Source organism: Lathyrus oleraceus, chromosome 2, assembly GCF_024323335.1.
Source record: "Lathyrus oleraceus cultivar Zhongwan6 chromosome 2, CAAS_Psat_ZW6_1.0, whole genome shotgun sequence".
NCBI classification, from domain to species: Eukaryota; Viridiplantae; Streptophyta; class Magnoliopsida; order Fabales; family Fabaceae; genus Lathyrus; species Lathyrus oleraceus.
Genome location: NC_066580.1, coordinates 153,556,420 through 153,577,295, shown reverse-complemented (window position 1 = coordinate 153,577,295; position 20,876 = coordinate 153,556,420). Strand labels below are relative to the sequence as shown.

Below are 20,876 nucleotides of genomic sequence, written 5' to 3'. Positions count from 1 at the left end.
AGGAAGGGAAAGTTGAGGCCGCTTCAGAGGCGAATCGAGAGCAGAATGGTAGCCTTGTTGAAAGAGCATGTGGATACCTTCACCTGGTCATGTCAGGATATGCCAGGGTCGGATACCGGTGTCGTTGTGCACAAGCTACCATGGAGAGAAGACAATCCTCTAGAGAAGCAGAACGCCAGTGCTACTTATCAGAGAGCCATGGTGACTTTGTTTCATGATAGGATTCATCATGAAATTGAATGCTATGTTGATGACATGATAGCAAAGTCTCAAACAGGAAAGGGGCATCTGGTAGACCGGGGCAAGTCGTTTGACCGGTTGAGATGATTCAAACTGAGGTTGAATTCAGATAAGTGCACTATCAGAGTGCGGTCCGGTAAGATGTTGGGGTTCATTGTAAGGGAGGAATCGAGGTTCATCCTGCAAAAAAAAAAAAAAAAAAAAAAAAAAAAAAAAAAAAAAACGCCTGAACCGAGAAAGAAAAAGAGAGGTTCGTGGTTTCATAGATAGATTGAACTACCTGTCATGGTTCACATCTTATCTAATAGCCACGTATGAACCCATATTCAAGACTGTTGAAAAAAAAAATCGAACGGTCAGGCGAAATAATGATTGCCAAGGGGCATTGAAAGAAATAAAGGAATAAGTTGCAGGAACCTCTGATTCTGATATCTCCTGTGGGAGGAGCAATTGTCAGTTCTGTACTTGACGGCCTTCGAGGGATCCATAAGGTGTATTGGGTCAGCATGACAAGTCTTGTCGAAAAGAGCATGCAATTTACCTTAGCAAAAAGTTTATCGACTGTGAAACAATACATTCACTGTTCGAGAAAACTTGATGAACTTTGGCATAGGCTGCTCGCCGACTGAGACAGTATATGCTGGTTCATACCACTTTGTGGATTTCCGAGATGGATCCGATCGAGTATGTGTTTGAGAAGCCAGCATCGACCGGACAGGTTGTGAGAGTGCAAAAGAATGTTGACTGATTTTGGATACTCTCAGAAAGCAATCAAGGGAGGAGTGTATTGTCTGATTACATCGCTCCGCAACCCATTGAGGTTATCAACCGATGAAGTTTGAGTTCCCTGATGAGGACATCTCGAGGTGCTCCAATCGAAAGATTGAGAGTAACCGATCCCGGAGGAGGGGCCTGACCCCAAATCCGAACGGATTCTGATGTCTGATGGGGAGGTTAAGGTGAATGAGCTTTTGTTGCCCGGATAACATTTGAATGCACCGACGGCGTGATTGGGCAGGAAATGGTGGTAACCTACAAAGATTGGCATGAGATGTTGCCATTTGCATTGCATGGGTATCGAACATCGGTACGCACGGCTACTGGGGCAAAGTCCTTTCTCATTGGTATATGGAATGGGAGCCGTATTACAGGTTGAGGTTCAGATTCCCTCTTTGAGAGTCCTGATGGACGTGAAATTGCAAGAGGCTGAATGGGTAAGGACCCGGTACGAAGAGTTGAGCCTGATAGTAGAAAAGAGGCTAGCAGCCATCTATCAGGGGCAGTTATATTAGCAGGGAATGAAGCGTGCTCTTGACAAGAAAGTACGACCTCGGGTATATCACGTGGGTGATATGGTGTTGAAAAGGATCCTTCCTCCTCAAAACGATCGAAGGGGCAAATGGACGCCGAATTATGAAGGTCCATTCGTGGTCAAGAAGGTTTTCTCTGGCGGAGCCTTGTTGTTAACGACCATGGATGGCGAGGATTTTTCATCCCCTGTGAATGCGGACGCAGTTAAAAAATACTTCGTGTAAATTGACCCGCTGGACGAAAAGAACAAAATAGTCCAGGCAAAAATGGGCATCCCGGCGAACCAAAAACAGAAAAAGGGTTCGGGCAAAAATTAGGGATAAAAATGAAAAATGTACACCCGGCAAGTCGAAAACCTGAAAAGGCGACTTGGGCAAAAAAGGGTATCCCGGTGGACTGAAAACCTGAAAGGGCGGTCCAGGCAAAAGAGGGATTGAAACGAACAACTGCGTCTAGCATAATCGTTTGCGCTTTGGTTAAAGCATCATGGATAATACCCGGTAAGGATCAGTCAGAATCGTCTTGTTCAGAAGGCAGAAAGCATGGAGAGTCTGAGGACATATGGGGTGTAACCGAGTTGGAACTCGATGAGATCACGGGTTTCACATTGCCATTAGGATAGATTTTTCCTTTTGTGCAATTACCTCTTTTCAGGAATTGCTTCCTTTGTATTGCTCATTTGAGCTACACTTTTCCAATCAATAAAATGCATATTCAGTCAAATAATTTTGTTTTTGTTTTTCATTACCGCTTTGATTGCAAAAACATCCAGATATTTTTGATAAAGAATTTTGCATTTTAAGACATACAGGTTCCTTCCAATGCATGCTTATAAGATTGAAACTGGAAATCTTATTTGGAAGGTTGGGTGACCCAAGTGTTGAAATCTTGACACGCCTGGGGCACGGTTTTATCTGACGATCTGTTTTGCAGGAACTGTTGGATATTCTTCACTCACTTGCAGGTTGTGATGTGGAAGCTTTGTAACAGATCCCCGCAGAGTCCGATCCGGGACGAATGAGAGGAGGACGGTAGGAAGAGACGACGCGAGACGTCCGACGACCTTTGGAATTAATCAAGAAGACTCTTCAAAGTCGGAAGATTTGGAAAGTCTGTAGAAATTCCCCGCAGGGTCCAGGCAGGGACGAAAGAATATGAAGGGATAACGATGAAGTGACGTTGAGGCGTACGACGATCCTTGAAATTAATCAAGAAGACTCTTCAAAGTCGGAAAATTGAAATTTCTGTATAAATCCCAGGAGTACGTCTCTCGTCGAGCGCGGAGCGACTTGGAATGCAAGATGATGGAGCAGAAAAGGTCCAGACGAGTCTGGAAATTCCCCAAAAGTGGAAAGCTGATACGAGACTGGAAGGTAGATACCAGGGTTCGACGAGTCGACGGGTGTTTTGTACCAACTTTTCTCATTTCCCGGCTAAAGTCCCCAAGCAGAGTTATAGGGCTAGCTCCCCAGCAGATTCCAGATCTGTGACTTCTCCAGCCGAGTCAGGATGGTTGTCCCGGGCCGGTTTACAACGGTGTTTCCTCAGCGGCCAGGTCTGAAGGTTGTTATCCCCGAGTGGAGCGGGTTCAAAGAAATATATCTCCAGCAGTTCCCCGAGTGGAGCGGGTTCAAAGAAATATATCTCCAGCAGTTCCCCGAGTGGAGCGGGTCTTTTTCAAAGAAATATATCTCCAACAGTGTTCATCCTACCAGAGGATTGAACAAGTTCCCGTAGCGGACGGATGTTTGCATCTCCAGCTGAGTTGATTCTACCTATGGATTGCATGGGTATCCCCAGCGGAGTAGTATGCGTTTCCCTAGCCGGGTCAGGATGGTTATCCCCAGCAGGTGATAGAGTGATGTTTCCCCAGATGAGTCTGGAGATTGCTATTCCCCTAGCAGAGTCTCTGTGAGTGTTTCCCCAGTGAAGTCAACAGGTATCTGTGAGGGTTTTCCCAATGCCGAGTCAGGATTGATATCCCCAGCAGGTCAAAGACTGTTGTATCCCCACAGAGTGTTGGTGGTTCCTATCCCCAGCAGTTTCCCGAGTGGATTGGGTGCAAAGGAGGTTCTTCCTCAGCAAGGGTTGCTATTTCCCAGCAGCAGTGCTATTCCCCAGCAGGGTGGAGTTAGAGCGGTGACGAGTTCCTCAGCAGAGTGTCTCGTGCTTCTCAGAAGAGTCCCTTGAGGGGGATATTTTTTATGCATTCATCATGTAGAGTAAGCATAGCATATTGCATAGAAAAATAATAACTCGCGTAGCATTTCCATAATTATGGAGCATTACGCAGAAAAAGATCATGCATCATTGTTGCAAGCATAGAGCTAGTCTCAAGCCGTGGTTACCGTTTGAGAGGTGGTTTTGCCCAGAAGCGAAGATGTTACTCTGTGGAGTTTAGCATCATGACGCCAGATCAACAATGTTCCCCAGTAGTGCGATATTGGAGGAAATGTTTCCGTCGGACAGAGATGGAAATAACATCAAAGGACGTTACGCGATCAGTGCGATTCAAGCCGTGGTTACCGCTTGGGATTTGGTTTTGCCGGACAGTGAAGACGATACTCCGAGGAGTTCAGCAGCGGGATTTTGGAGCAACAGTATTTCCCAGTCATCAGTAAGTGTCTGGTCGAGCTTTCTTTGGTGTCCTGTAAACATCATCATTCGATGTCCAGTAAACGTCGAGTTATTTCCCAGTCATTGTTTAATGTCTGGTCGGTCATTGTTTGATGTCCTGTCAACATCATTGTTTGATGTCCTGTCAACATCATTGTTTGATGTCCTGTCAACATCCTTGTTTGATGTCCTGTCAACATCCTTGTTTGATGTCCTGTCAACATCATTGTTTGATGTCCTGTCAACATCATTGTTTGATGTCCTGTCAACATCCTTGTTCGATGTCCTGTCAACATCATTGTTCGATGTCCTGTAAACATCATTGTTCGATGTCCTGTCAACATCATTGTTCGATGTCCAGTAAACGTCGAGTTTTCTCCCAGTCATCAGTCAGTGTCTGGTTGAAAATGTTACTCTGAGGAGTGTGGTACCATGACGTCAGATCAGCAGTGTTCCCCAGTAGTGCGATATTGGAGGAAATGTTTCCGTCGGACAGAGATGGGAATGATATCAGAAGACGTTACGCGATCAGCGCGATTCCGGGGTTCAAATGGAGAAAAGGGAAGTGTTGCGACATTTTCTGGAGATCGGGGTTCAATCAGAGAAGAGTATATACTGAGGTATTTTTTGGGGTTCAAATGAAGATTGGAGTTGAAGATTATATCCAGGATGAGGTCTGCAGGATTATCTTCTGTTCATGTGTTACCTTAGACTCTGGCCGAGGCCAATGGAGGTCGTTAAAGGTGTCTTCTGAGGAAGAGTTACACATGTTACCTTCTTTATGAAGGTGTACCCTCTGACATGTCGCCCTCAGAGTGGTTTGGTGTTATTTCCGACGTTGCCAGCGGAATTATCACGAGAGATGGGAGAAAAGGATATGCTGAGGCATTTTCCTGGGGTTCAAACGGAGAAAAGAAATGCTGAGGCATGTTCCGGGGTTCAAATGGAGAAAAGGAAATGTGGATACATTTTCTGGAGACGGGGTTCAAATGGAGAAAGGGAGATGTTGCGACATTTTCTGGAGAACGGGGTTCATTCTGGCGATCGAGAGTTATCGTCAGGCGACTGGGGTTCAAATCGGAGAATGGGGTTCATTATTTTGGCAAAAGGGAGTGCTGAGGCATTTTCCAGGGTTCAGATGCAGAGGTCCGAGGATCGTTTGCGCATAGAGAATTTCGGGGTTCAAGAAAAGCATAAAAAAGAAAGGAATGATAATCCCGAGTGGATGAGTGGTGATCAGACCATGGTTATCCCTGTGTTACCATTTATTTTGGTATCCAGGTCGACGTTGTCGAGTTTGTTTCTTCGCCGCTGCTGACAGGCGCTGTTAATTATTCATCCCATCAGAGTGCAAATTGTTCGTCTGTTCTTGGTATTCAATCACTCTTCATCCTGATCATCCGAAAGCCGAGGCTATTTCGTATCAACAGGTTCACAGTGGATTGAATAGGGGCAGCTGTAACACCTCAAAATTTGCCCTCTTCTCTTGGGACTAGCATTAACATATTTGCATTTCATTTTAGGTCATTAGGCATTACATATTGCATATCATGTGGTCACATTGTGCAAACTATCCTCCCAAGTCTTGATCAGAAGATGAGGAAGTCAAAGGCAAGCCTAGGGGTTTATTGATTGATCATTGGCCATCTGAGGATTGGGCTGTGAATTAGGGTTTCATGATTCTCAATGGATGCTGGTCTTCATCTTGATTGCAATGATACATCATCATCATCATGGTTGGATGTCATCAGGAGATTGAAGAAGATTCCTTGAGATTAGGGTTTTGACCACTGGTCAACCCTAACCAGTTGCATTGGGCCAGTCAGGGCTGGATCAGGAGATGAGGTTTATGATGGTTATGGGGTTCATTTTGTGATTATATTGTACTTATTGAGGCTAGGGTTTCACCCTTGAGCCATTTCAGTTGAGGATTGGGGCTCAGTTTGATCTATGCATTGCCAGATTCATCTATCAGATGAAAAGTCAACTGTGGTCAACTGTACATGATCTGATAGATTTGGAGGTGGAAATGAGTTGAAGACACTTCATTCATGTTGGAACAAGTTCTATTTGACATCTCAAAGCGTAAGAATGAAGAAAATCAAGTCAGGACAAAAACTGCCAAAAATAGAAAGTGACTTGTAACTGAAGTTTCCAAAAATGGAAAGTTTTGGACCTCAAAGCCACGTGTCCAAGGAAGCTTCAAATGAAAATTTGTTCAACATGAAAGTTGTAGATCTTGTTCTCACCTTTCCAAAAAGTCAAAGAACTTGAAAATCCCATGTATGGTTGTCAAGTTATGGATCAGTGAAATTCAGAAATGACCTGTAATCAGGAGGCCATAATTTCCACATACTTTGTTCAAATTGCAAGTTCTTTATATGCACAAACTCCATTTGACATGTACTTTGAGGGTGCATAATTGGATTTTCCCAAAAGTGGTCAATGCAAAAAGTCACTTTTCAACTGGACAGCTGAATTGGACCAGGGGCAAAATTGTCCAACTCTCAAAATAATTGGAATTTGGAGATGAGACTTTTTTCTACACCTCATAAATGGAATTTGGAGTGTGTTGGAATCATCATTTCTTGCATAGGCCTTGTAAATTGAGATTTGGCTTGAAAAGTGGAATGGTTAAAAATGACCAAATGCATACACATGGTGAATTTGAGAATGGAGCAACCAATGAGCATGAAACAAGTTTCTACAGTTCACATATGATATTTAGAAGGTGTATGTGCTGTCACTGAGGTGGCATGAGCTGTCTAAAGGAATTGACCATTTTACCCTCCATTTGCAAAATTACAATTTCACTAATTAAGCCAAAATGCTAATTAACATGATTAGTGATGGATTAAGCTACCATATATATTCTAAAACACTTCATAATCATAACTGAATCTCACAATTACCAAAGTTAGATCTGAAACTTCCACATTCTCTCAAAACCCTCAAGAACACAAACACTTTCAATCTCAAAATTCTTCATCACTTCTCAACCATTTTTCGTGATTTTTGTTGCATTGGACTCACATCATCATCAACCTCAACTGTTTGGATAGTTTGGGAGGGAATGGAGGCTGCATCGTGACTGTTCATCATCACCTCATCCATGGCAAACCGGAATTGTGAGCTCTAGGATTAACATCAATTGGAACGGGACACATCTATCACCTTCCTCATCCTATTTCTACATCTGTTTGGAGGAAGAAAGAGCAAAGGATCGCGTGGATTACACTGCATTGCCAGGTAACTCGAAAAATCGATCATCACCATTTGCTTAATGAATATATGCGTTAGAAAGAGTGATGAACATAGGTTACAATGATGCTTGTGGTTTTGAGAATGATGCGCCATAGCTCCCGAAATCTGAGTTTGAAATTATGAGCATAAACCCTAGGTTGCGCGATTCGTGTGATAGAGGAACAATTAGGGCAAATGAAGTGGATATTTGGATTGTATGTGGAAAGACGAGTTCAACGGATATGGCCATGTCCATTTCCATTGAGGTTGAGTGTTCTTCGTTTTTTTCATTTTCTGGAAAAGCTGAGGTTGAAGGTGACGATGAAAAGCGCTGTAGATCCAAAATCCTGTTTGAATTTTCAAACAGGAAGTTTACCGCTCCCGCCATGTGATAATTACCAAAACGCCACTGCTATTTTAATTAATTGTGTTTAATTATTAGAAATTGTTTAGGACCTTAAAAAATTCATTAAAAATAGTAAAAAAAATCAGAAAATTGTGAGAAAAATTTTGTTGACTTTGTCTTTGACTGTAGAACTTTTTTGACCTATTGGTCAAAGTTGTGCTTGGTAATAATATTATTTGGCCTAGGGTTTTTCCACATGTGTGCATTTTTGCTACATTTTGCCAATTGATACATGAAATGCTCATATCATAAAATAAATTCTTGCCAATTTTTGTGATGATTCTTGACTGGATAAGGTTTGTTTCCATGTAAATTTCATGCATTTTTGATACCTGGTCATGTAGATGTGAATTTTGGAACTTAGGTGTGACAATTTGTGTCACACCTCTTGATGTCAACTTTCTGGATTTTTTGAGTGACCTATACTTGTTGGATTAATGTGAAATTTTGCATGATGGTTGATTAACATGTTAAGATGCTATGTGAATTTTTGTGGAATTTTACATTGCATTTTCTAATTGATCATGATTTTTCATTTCTGGTGGTTGGATTTGCAAGCTCATGTGACATAGGTTGGTAGAATCATTGTGAAATGCTCATATGGTATTGGATAGCCATGGAATTTGATATGCTTGTAGTAGACACATGTTAGGACCTCCCTGTTTTGGTCTCATCCATTTCTTTATTGTTTTCATTGAGATATGAATTTTTGAAGTGGAAGCATGTATTGATGTTGTGATTTGGAGCCTATAATTGTATCTGTTTTTGTTGATTTTCATTGACATGGTTCCATTTGCCCAATTAAGCTCAAATTTGGTGTGCCATACCTGGATTAGCCCCTATTTAGGTGTATTTAATTTGAGAATTTTTGGATTTATTTTGATGTGGATTTGAATGCAATAGTTCTGTTTGTATGCTTGGTGCTTCATTTGAACTAGTTTGCCTTATTTTGTGCATAACATGAGCATAATGAATGATATAAACATGAGACCAAGGATGTTTGCTCTTGTTTGACTTTAATTTGAGTTTGGTTGGTAAATACCTTGCTGTTTAGGAATTTTTTCTTGCTTTGGACCCTAGGCTTAGCCTAGTGGTCTTGTTGCTAATATTTGCTTGATTTTTCAGGATCAAAGGCATAATGCACATGGAGAATGATCCAAATCAATTTTAATTGGTGTTGTTGATGTTTGTACACTAACATAACATTGTTTTGTAGGTGGTGAAGCTTAGGCTTGAGCTTTGAGCTTGCTTTATTGTGCATTGCTTTGTATAGTTTGATTGATTGAACACTTGCTGTTTGGTTTTGTCTGTCTGAGTACTAACTGTGTTTGATTGTTTCCAGGTACTTTAGTTGCTCAGTTCCTTGTGAACTATTGCTTTGCTTTGCTTAAGCAACTTGCATAGAGGTATAATTCTCTAACTTCATGTAGTCTGGAGACCCGGCTGTTACCGGGCCGGGCAAATAAATGTCTGAAGTCCTCCTTAAGAGGCAATGATTGTGGTTGTTTATTTTTAAGCCCAAGCAGGTGAAAGTCCTTTAAATAAGGCAATTGGTGGAAGGTAGGGGTATGCAGCCTACCCCCCACTATTCAGTTGAGTCTTCTCCTTGCTCCCATTACATGGTTGTAGCATTGAGATCAAAAGCCCAAGATCTGTTGTGTCAGAGTCATCGAGTATAGAAGGGTTCCCCTATTCTGGACCCATGCTCATTTGTCAGAAGCTCTCCCTGGTTAGGGATATGAGCTGTGAGGTCTGATCCTCACTTCACCTCTTCATCTGCTTCACCTTAGCCTCGTAATGGCAAGGTTAAGAGCAAACCCAGCCCGTACAGACGACTCGCTTCGGCAGTCAAACCTATTGTGTGAGCCCCTTGTTTGGCTATAGTGCGTGCTGTGTGGATATCTGATTGACATGCTTGTTTGAGATGCTTGTTCTCATTTGATATATGATGTATGCTTGTATGCTTTCTTCTTTCCTGGTTAGGTTAGTTTGCTTATGCAAGTAGGATAGAAAACCGAACTTAGGTGAACGATGCATGACAACATTAGGCTCGAGTCTCAGCTCCCTAGTTGTGTGTCTTTCCCCGGTTTCTGGTTAGCAACTTAGTCCCTTTCAGGGGAACTACATCGCCCTGATCCTCGTTCCAGACGAGGTATGTAGGCAGGTGGTCGTGCGAGACCACTCCGGGCAACCTTTTTCTTTTTGCGTGTGTTTGTTTGTTATCTGACTGTGTGTTCGGGTTCAGATGCCGACGTAAGCCCAGTGATTGGCTGTCGGGCTCCACGTTTGCCCTTTTGAGTGTGTTTTGGTTCGGATGCCGACGTAATTCCATCCAGTGGTTGTCGGGCTCCATGTTTGCCACCCTTGTTTGTTTGTGTTGTTTGTGTTGTTTGGCGTGCGTAAGCCGAACTACAGTGGCTCTGATTCTTGTTCCAGACAAGATATGTAGGCATAAGGTGCGATACCTTATCGAGCTCGTTCCTCTTAACCCCACCTGCGTTCCCCGTGTGTGTGTGTGATGTTTTAGCAACCTTTTCTTTATTCTAGGACGTGGATCCCGTCGAGTACGACGGACGTGAGGGGTGCTAATACCTTCCCCTTGCGTAACCGACTCCCTTACCCTTTCTCTCTGGTCGCAAGACCATTTCCTTTCCAGGTTTCTCTGAGCGTTTCCTTTCCCTATCTTGGGATAAATAACGCGCAGTGGCGGCTCTGTGTGTTTTATTTTTGAGTCTCGCCGGTTGATTTTTCGCAGGATGCGACAGAATGGAGTCATTTCTAAAGAGGTGCATGTCATAACCCCTTGGGTTTGTGGACTTAGTCCATCCAGATTTCGTGTTTAAACTTAAGAAATCACTTTATAGACTCAAACAAGCTCCTAGAGCATGGTATGAGAAATTGAGTAATTTCTTGTTGGAAAATGATTTTGAAAAAGGTCAAGTTGACACTACACTGTTCAGAAAGACTCTGAATAAGGAATTTTAATTGTCCAAATTTATGTGGATGACATAATTTTTGGTTCCACTAATGCCTCTCTTTTCAAATAATTTTCTAAGAATATGCATGCTGAATTCGAGATGAGCATGATGGGAGAATTTTTTTTTTTGGGAATCCAGATCAATCAAATTAAAGATGGAACTTATGTTCATCCGTCCAAGTACACAAAGAAGCTTCTTAAGAAGTTTGATCTTGAAGATTGTAAGACTATGGCAACTCTTATGCATCCAACTTGTTGTCTGAACAAGGATGAAAGTATCTCCAAGATGGATCATAAGTTGTACAGAGGTATGATATGTTCTTTTCTTTAACTCACAACTTCTAGGCTTAATATATTAGTTAGTGTGTGTCTATGCGCAAGGTTTCAATCATATCCTAGAGAAACCCACTTAACGTCTGTTAAGAGAGTCTTTAGGTATCTGAAAGATACAACAAATCTGGGACATATTTATAAAAAATCCCTAGATTATAAGCTAGTTGAATTTTGTGATGCTGACTATGTTAGGGATATAATTGAGAGAAAATCCACTAGTGGAAACTGTCAATTCATAGGTGAAAACCTAATATCATGTGCTATCAAGAGATATATAATTATTGCTCTCTACATCAGTAGAAAAATACATCTGTGCTGCTAAATGTTGCACACGACTACTCTGGATAAAATATCAGCTAGAGGATTATCATATTTGTGGAAAGCAGTATCCCTATCTGTTGTGAGGATACTGTTGTTATTTGTCTAACAAAGAGTCCAGTTCAACACTTAGAACCAAGCATATTGAGATTACACATAATTTCATTAGAGACTATGCTCAGAAGGGAGTTATAGATATTCAACTCATTGATACTGATAATCAATGGGCTGACATATTTACAAAACCCTTAGCTATTGAAAGATTTGATTTTATCAAACAAAATCTGAACATGGTCTATATTGAAGAATAATTCTCGTTTCTGATTAGAGTATCAAAGTCTGATGTTGCTCAATCAGAGTCTAAGAAAATGCCTCTGATGAAAAGTGGCTTCTGAAAAATATCAGATTCCAAGACTCTGGAAGTGGATTATTTATTTCAAATAGTATTTACATATCTAATAATCATCTTGCACAATGGTTGTTTGGGTAATGATGTGAAACCTCTTTGATTTCGCAAAGATGCTCATCTGTCATCACCTCATGTTTTCCTACTTTTTTATTATTTGTTTTTAGTGTTTTGTTTCCTAAAGATTATCTTTGAGTGGTCTTAAAGCAAAGACAGTTGTCTTGCATCTTTCTGACAAACCATTGTCTATATTTGTGGAAACATCCTTCAGTTTATTTTATTTTGTTTTCTACCTTCTTTCTTTTCAAGTTATTTCTGATCTAAGATGTCCTTTAGATCTAATCTTGGTATGGAAAACCAGTTCGTAGTCATCATTGAAGGACCTGTTGATTTTGAAGAGATGATGGCTCATGGCTTTGATCTTGAAAGCACTGTCACCTAGAATGGTTGGGATAATTTCTTTGATATTCTCTATGGTCCTACTTACCCTAACCTGATCAAGGAATTCTGAATAAATGAATTCATCCGGAAACTAAATCTAGAATATGACATTCTTTCTATTATACTTGGTGTTCCTATCACCATCACTCCCACCTCTATTGCAAATGCAATAAACTGTGAGGATGAAGGTAAGGTTCTAGATATGTTCATTTAGGAATCTTATTTTTCTCCTTATCTTATATTTGATGATCTATCCGACTTGTCTAAAGTATCTAATCTTAACTCCAAGGCATTAGTCTAGTATCAAAGTTTGATCTCAAACCTTTTGCCAAAGAATAAGGATTTGAGCTCCTTAGATATTGATGAAAAAACTTTTCTGCTTCTCCTAAACTCAAATTTGCAGATCAACCTTCCATAGTTATGTTTAATCATCTGAAAATAACTCTCACGAGGGAAAGTCGTGTTTCATTCCTTATGGAAGTGTGCTTTCTGAACTCTTTAGTCAACAAGGAGTTGAGAAAACCATGGTTGCGATTTCTTCACAAATACGGGGTGAAAACTTGAAGCTAACATAAGCTTTGAAAGTTGTTGACCCGTTTGAGGTCAAGGATGAGAAAAAGGGGGTTGATTTCCTAGAGAGAAAAGTGACATATTTGGATGATTTTGGAGCTTTTAGAGGCCATTGGAGCCATTTTTCTTTGGTGATTCTTCATGATATACGAATCTACACTTATGGTATTGGCTAATTTCAATATGAGTAACTAGATTTCTTTTAGGTTAGGTTTTATTTGATGATGAACCTATTTGTATTTGATTGGGACATGTGATCGAATGACGTTAATGTAATTGTTTTGAATCTCTGTTATTATTCAATTATAGATTATTAATTTCAAATAAAACTACTATAAATATTACATTTTATGTCAACGCTTTCACCTCAGACAACAAAAAATCGAGGTAAAATTCTTAGATGCGACACGCTGTTTTTTTCTTCCAAAAAAATACCATATATTCTCTCGGTTGAAGTACATAACCGAGGAGTAAACTAATTCAGGATACATGCTTCGAATTCTAACAAGTGCAGTTTATAAAAGGATTATTTCACTAAGTTTTACACTAAACCTAACTCATATACATCCACTTCATACTCATAAGCATCATATTTTGGGACGAATTGCAAGATAGAAAAAGTTTTTGGTTTTGTAGTTCTTCTAACATTAACCTTTAACAAATCATTTTTTTGTTCTTGCAAACTATCTCACACAATGTTGTTGTTTTTGTTGTTATTGTTGTTGTTGTTGTTATTGTTGTTGTTGTTGTTGTTATTGTCGTCGTCATCGTTGTCGTTGTCGTTGTCCTCCTCCTCGTCATCGTCGTTGTTGTTGCTTTTTCCACCTCTTGCCAATGTTGAATGGTAAAATAAAAATTGTTATATAATGGAATAACTTCTCGATGTTTTCAATCAAAGAAAACATTCTATAATAAATTGTTTTCTTCGGTTTACAATATTGAGAAACATGAATTAATTAATGACTAGAATTTTTATTCTTTGTTTAAATTCAAGAAAGGTGATGCGATTCAAAAGTTTTTATGAATCGACTCACATGAGTTGATTCTTGAATCGAATCAAAACATGAAAATTTCAATTATCTTTATCATTTGAGTATATTCATTAGACACCATTGACTTAAATCATTTAAGTCTATCTACATTAATTTTTTGATATTTCTTAGACACATATATAAGTTTTATTTTCATTTATTTCATAATTCGATATCAAAGTCATTTGAGTGACTACTAGAAACGTTCTTGATCTCTCTCAAAAACAAAAAGCTTCATCTTATGTTTGAAGATTAATCCATCTTGTGAGTGTGATGTTGTTTTGAGAGAAAACCAATTAATTTGCTAATGTGTGTTGAATGAATTACTTTCTACTTTTTGGATCTATTGTGGAATTCATGATTTGAAGTTCTATTGAAGAAAAAGATTAGTCATCTCCATATGAATTAAAGTTTCTTGGCTCAATCAATCTTTTAAAGAACAATTTCAATTCTTACCAACCAAATTTTGTGGAAATTATTACAAGTGTGAAGATTTAAGATTCTCAAAATCAAGATCAAGTTGGTGATCAAGATTTATAGTTGTGATAATTGTGTTATAGACAAAGCATAATTAAGGAAGAAGGTAAGATTAGCTAGGATCGAGCAACTTATCTGATTTATTTTCTCTGATTATCGTTGTAACCAAACTTTGTGTAAAAAACCAAAAGTAGTGAAAAATCATTTTTTAATGGTTTACCATCGAAGACCGGATTAGGTGCAAGTGAGGACGAAACACTGAACTAGTATAAACCTCATTTCCCCCCTCTCTCTCTCACACACATATCTCTTGAGTAGATTTTCATATTGTAGAATTTCTTGTTATTAGTTTGCATATTCTAGGTTTTTCTTTGCGTTCATAATACTTAATTTGTAAAAGTTAGGCCTGAATATATTAAATTTCCAAAGTTATCGTTTTTGTTGATTAAACTGTAAATAGTAATATTAGATTCTAAATTTACATACTCTAATAGAATTCAAATTTCTTTATTTGAATTGAGATATATTGATTCAAACATCACTTTCATATTATCACCATCTTTTGGCATTTTATTCATTACATACAAAATTTTCAATTATATAAATTCACTTCAAAATATTTTCACTAATTTACCTTCTATAAATTAACATTGATTTTAAAAATTAAACTTTTCTTTGTCTATTCAACCTCCCTTCTATACTTATTTACATACTTTTACGACGTGGATCTAAATGAGATTGACTTGTCTGTTTGCTATCCCTACCAAACACACTAGTTTTGTGCCTCTCAAAACATATGTTTGCCTCCATATGGATTTGCACATATCTAAAATGTACATCAGTTTGTGAATTCCATGGTAATATTAGTGGTCATTCTGATACTAAGTTAGGGACCAAATGGAGGTGCACAGAGTAGCCATCCTATCAAACTAACTTGGGCCTACACAGAAAAAGCCCGGGCCCCATGGATTTGAAAAGGCTAAGTAATTCACACAAAAAATAGAGAGAAAAAAATGGAACCACATCCGAGTGCATTCTCCTCTATGCTTCGAAGCAGGAGCATTCATTATTCCTGTCTTCCTCAACCATTGCTCGCTCTTAGTACAAAAATCCTCTTTTCTTCGCCGTCAACCTCTTCTTCAGCAACCACTTCATCTGAAACAAGAACTCGTTACCCTTCCATAAACCCTAAATCCTCATTCAATAGCCTTTCTCTATTCTCCAACCATCACTCTCTTCAAACCATGACGATTTCCAAGTGTTTCTCTCACTTGGATGAATCTGATTCTGTAGTAGACTCTCTTGTTGTGGTTTCGTTCTACAAGTTCGCGGATTTCCCTGATCATGCTGTGTTGCGTGTTCCTTTGAAGCAGCTTTGTCAAGAATTGGTATTCTGTTACTTTCTCTATCTTTGTTTCAGAAATTATGATTATGATTTTCATGGAGTAAGACCTCAATTTGGTACCTAAAGTATGAATCTCCTCTATTTGATGGATGAACTGATTTTAGGGTTCTTGAGAATGGATTACATATTGTTTATTACAACCAACATGCTTTCAATTTGAAATGTCAATGCTACATTGATTTTAAGTTTTGGCTGTGTTTTGGCCCAAGTGTGTAGATTGTATTCTATAGAAAGTATTTAATTTGTGGTTGTAATTGTGTCCCCATGTAGCGCTATGTAAGGGTCAGGATTCCCTGCATTTTAAATAGCATGCAGTCAAATCAATCAAGAGACCAAAATTCGTCGGGTGAAGATCAAATATAGCTCATGTTTTGAGTAGATTTTTGATTATGTTGTGGTAAAATACAAACATGAGTTGTGTCTCCTTCCAACAGTTTTGATATTGTAACTGCATTAGCTACATGTTTTTTCAGTTGCAGGGAATACGTATTTCTAGTGCAGTTAAAAATCATGGTCTGACATTGCGAAATTGGGCTTGAACTGAAATGTTTCTGTAGCAACACATGATGTAGTTTTCAAGTTGAAACAATGGTCTACAGAGTACATTAAGAACTGATTTGATCTGCTCATGACTTCATATTATGCTAGTTCTTGCATCTCACTGATCTGATATTGCTCAGCGTGTTTCAGGTGGTATCATTCTTGCGCCGGAAGGAATTAATGGAAGCCTATGTGGCACGCGGCAGTCGGTTGAGAAAGTTCTTGCATTTATTCAGAGTGATGAGCGCCTTAAGGGACTAAGACGTATTGAATCGCCAGTCAGCCCCGAGGAGGAGGCCATACATCACGGTCAGAATGATGGACATAGTTCCAGTTCTCCTCTTGCTGCTGGGGAGGATGTGCCTTTCCGATGGGATCATGTGAGAGTCAAGTTGAAGAAAGAGGTAGCATTTACAAATGTCAAAAGACTGAACTACTTTGTTATATTAAATGTCACGAACAACTTATCGAGCTTAAGCCTTTTGATTTCGCAGATCGTCACTCTTGGGATGCCTACTATATCACCTATTGAAAGGGTTGGAAAATATGTTGGCCCAAAGGAATGGAATTCTCTTATTAGTGATCCTGATACAGTGAGTAGCCAATTTCTTTTTGTTTATCAGTATTCTCTCATCTTAAATATGAGACTCAGCTGTTATGTGTTCTCATAAGCTGCAGGGACTTAATATCTTAAACGTCTATGCCTTGAATTGTTTGAATTCTTGAGAGTGTTGAACATTTAAATGCAAAATTTTAGTTTATAAAAAAAGTGCAAATATTTTCATATGCAGGTGGTAATTGATGTGCGAAATAACTACGAAACCAGAATAGGAAAGTTTAAAGGAGCTGTTGATCCCTGCACGACATCATTTCGTGAATTCCCATCTTGGGTGGAGGAACGTTTTGAGCTTATGAGAACAGATGCTGAGTATCCAAAAGTTGATGTAAACCATTCAGACCAAAGTGGTGAAAAGGAAACAGAGAGTACGAAACAACAGTTGCCGCGTATTGCAATGTATTGCACCGGGGGTATTCGATGTGAGAAAGCTTCAAGTCTACTTCTCAGCCAAGGTTTCAAAGAGGTGATTTTACCTTTAAATTAAAATATTATTTTGTTTTGGCTGAACAATATTTATTCAAAGAATAAAATCGTTTGGTTATTTCTTCTCTTTATCTAAGATAATAATTTAGTAATGTATCTGCTTGTGTGAATAAGGATTTTCTAGTCTTTCAGCTACATCTTTTAATGACCTACAAAATGATTTTGTAATTTAAATATGAAATATTCTAGGTTTATCACCTGGAAGGTGGAATTCTGAAATATCTTGAGGAGATTCCAGAGAAACAAAGTCTCTGGGAGGGAGAATGCTTTGTGTTTGACAAACGTGTCTCGGTCGAGCATGGTTTGGCACAAGGAAATTTCAAGCTCTGTTACGGTTGTAAGCAGCCTGTGAGTGATGCTGACATGGAATCTCCAGAATATGAATATGGAGTCTCTTGTCCTTACTGTTTTGCACAGAAGTCGGAAGAAGAGAAGGAGAGGGCTCGAGCTCGACAAAAACAATTTCAAAGATGGGGGATCATAGGTGGTCCAGATAAGGGCCGTCGGCCAAAACTGGAATCAGATGTTTCTAGCAGTAATCAAAGTCAACTTTCAAAATCTATTTAACATCTTTCTTATCTGTTTTTATACAGTGTTTTTGCTTCTCTTACATGTGTTAAGAGTGCTTTTTGAATGATTTGTTGTAATAGAAACTATTTGCTTCAAGCCTCTTTTTGATATTCTACATTTAATTGAGAAATTTAGTGACATTTGACCACCAGTTTGATTGGACATATGAGACAAATTACAGAGTTGGCCATGGAGAGACAATTCCTCCATCCGTTTCTTAATTGCTAAGCTACAATGCTGGAGATTTAAGGCAATGGTCACTGGTTTCGAATCGGTTTCAATCCAAAGATGATTCCTTGTTTTTGGTTGTCTCAATTGCAATCATAGTTGCACTGATTTCTGCATGAAGAGTAGAATTGATACTAGTTTTCTCAGAAAAACAACCTACTGCAATAGCATCATGATTCCTAAATATTACCCCATAAGCAGCTGGGTCAGGGCTTCCTAAGGCTCCATCATTAGTAGGGAAATGCTTTTTTTTTTCACCCTTAAAGGCTCCAAAATGTCTTTCATGTGTTTGGATGCATCTCTTTATAATAGTAGGCTGTATTTGGAGATGTATCTTACTTTATATATTCAATTATGTTGTTTTTATTTTGTACTCAATTATGTTGTTTTTATTTACTGAATTTTGTATTTTTTGAGGCCAACATATTTTAGTTCATTTTAGACCAGCATATTCTAAATAATTTTAGGCCAACATATTTTAGGCCAATATATTTTAGGCCATAAGAAAATACAAAATAATATATAAGTTATTTCCATAAATATAAAATAATACAACCAAACAAAAATTTACATGGTACGACTAACCGCCTCCTCCTTCGTCTGTACTGCAAGACATTTCATGCCCTGACAATTAGAATGTCCTTCTACAAAGGCCAACTATGGGGTGCCTTCCTAAAAAACTCATGCCTCTATACCCGATCTCCCCATCTCCACAAGACGCTGACGGCTGCCGGCACGTCCTCGGTGTGGTCATCCATAGCCTCAAGTACCTCCTGATTAGTAAGCCTAGGTGGTCTTCCAGGAGCGCCTGCTGTCATGATAATGTGTGACACCCTATAGAACCATGTCATGTAGTCGTCTACATAGACATAATGTACATGAGCTACTATCCATGCGATACTCCTATGTTACTAGATGACTCTCGAAATCGTCACATATCACATTGAGATCTCTGTGACAGATGGTGGGAGGAGAGGACTCTGAGGGGGGTCTCGTAATAATTTTCAGATAGTCAAACTGTTGCATCACTCGCTCGGGAAGATACAAATACATCAGCAGCTGACCCACATGCCAACCATATGGAGTATAAGGAAATGATGTCCAACTGATGCGTCTCGTGGTAACCCCTGTATGGGTAAAATGCAATGTCATATGCTACAATACGGTTAAGATACACCCGAAATGGCTCGATCAAATTATTTCCTCTGTACAGTGCAAATGTGGCAACACGTGGCCAATCCTCAATATAGGTATGCACAACTTCCCACCCGATGATGCGAGGAAAGTGGAACATGATCCATCCTTGAAATATGATTCAGATAAAATATTAATAACAAGTGTAACAAAATAGCTATGAAAATATTAGTAATAGTAAATTACCGTAAGCAGTGTGCAATTCCATGTTATCTGCTTTGTTTTCCAAAGACAACCTTCATCCAGTTTTGAGTACATGTAGATTAAACAAACGCCCCCTAGTTGCATTCGTGAATTGCTGTCAAGTCGATTAAGTAGTAAGGTAGACCACATCGATATAGGTTGCATTTTTGTCCACAAAAATGGAAGTGCCAACCAAGAATAAGATGTAACACCTCAATGCATAAGTTTGATGGTAGTCAACCTGCATATCACCACCTATGAAATCCTCACCCCATTGCAGGTGATCTTTATAAAGCTCTTCCAAAAATTTAAACCTAGCATGAGCACCTCTTGTGTCAGCTACCTCATTTGCGGCCTTAATGGGGTCAGCTCCTAAATGGGTGACCATAAACTTCACAGTTTCCTCTCGACCTAGCCTTCCACGATCTATTAATTTTTCCCTGATGGGAAGATGTAGGTGGCATGAGACGTCATCTAGTTTGATGGTCATCTCACCAATAGAAATATGGAAAGATGACGTCTCTAAATGCCATCTCTCAACAAATTCTGCATGCATGCCATGGTTTATAGCCATGTATGCAATAACACATAAGTCGACAAGACCGGAATAACAAATGGCATCCCTGAACCAATCACTATCGGGCTATGTCAAATCCAATATATTCCTACCATGGTTTACCGAGTTTAAACACAGATATTTATGTAAAAAAAATATCATTATCATTCACTATTTAGTTAGTTTAAAACACATTTAATGCAAAAGTAAATAAATATACCTCTCATTCTCAGAAATGCCTAGCGGCATGGTCTGCATAAAGATGAAGTAAAGAGGTGTCAAATGGTCTTCCTAGATAACTCTCTAAAGGGGCATCAATAGAAGACTCCTCATGGGCTTCAGGGGCATCAATAACATGCTCCTCCTGGGATTCAGGGGCTTTAGGTGCTACTTTATCATCTAGCGTCTTGTGGTCTCTTGAAGTAGAGGTCTGAGACAAACAACTACGAGAAGTAGAAGTAGATGGTTGGGAACCTCGACATTGTAAACCATCAAACACATTATCATCAAATTGTGACCCCGGGGTCCTGGACGCAACCCTCTCACGTCGTACGAACGCAGTTTGGGATATGCAACCAAGCGTAATTCTGCCAGGTGTCGCAACCTAAAAAAAAGATGATGCGAAAAATACAACTGGCGAAAAAGAAATGACAGAAGAGTCGCCACCGTGCGTTATTTATCTCAAAGGAGGGAAAGGAAACGCTCGAAGTAAACCTAGAGAGAGGAAAG

The 20,876-nt window shown here is 39.2% G+C and overlaps 2 protein-coding genes across 4 annotated transcripts; one reads left to right on the top strand and one right to left on the bottom strand.

Moving 5' to 3' along the window:
- Nucleotides 1–15,356: 15,356 nt before the first annotated feature.
- On the top strand, nucleotides 15,357–18,126 carry LOC127118628 (rhodanese-like domain-containing protein 7). Of its 3 annotated transcripts, XM_051048854.1 has the most exons (6): nucleotides 15,357–15,757; nucleotides 16,045–16,120; nucleotides 16,465–16,718; nucleotides 16,809–16,907; nucleotides 17,106–17,396; nucleotides 17,606–18,126. In XM_051048854.1, exons 1-6 carry the CDS (start codon nucleotides 15,383–15,385, stop codon nucleotides 17,981–17,983), a joined length of 1,473 nt encoding a protein of 490 aa, XP_050904811.1. In that variant the 5' UTR covers nucleotides 15,357–15,382; the 3' UTR covers nucleotides 17,984–18,126. The 3 variants fall into 3 exon arrangements, with proteins under 3 accessions (XP_050904811.1, XP_050904812.1, XP_050904814.1); XM_051048855.1 differs by lacking the exon at nucleotides 16,045–16,120 and having other exon boundaries at nucleotides 15,358–15,757; nucleotides 16,455–16,718; XM_051048857.1 differs by lacking the exon at nucleotides 16,045–16,120 and having other exon boundaries at nucleotides 15,716–15,757.
- Nucleotides 18,127–19,718: 1,592 nt separating this feature from the next.
- Nucleotides 19,719–20,165, bottom strand: LOC127122377 (protein MAIN-LIKE 1-like). Its single transcript, XM_051052718.1, has one exon. It carries the CDS (start codon nucleotides 20,163–20,165, stop codon nucleotides 19,719–19,721), a length of 447 nt encoding a protein of 148 aa, XP_050908675.1.
- Between the last annotated feature and the right edge of the window lie 711 nt (nucleotides 20,166–20,876).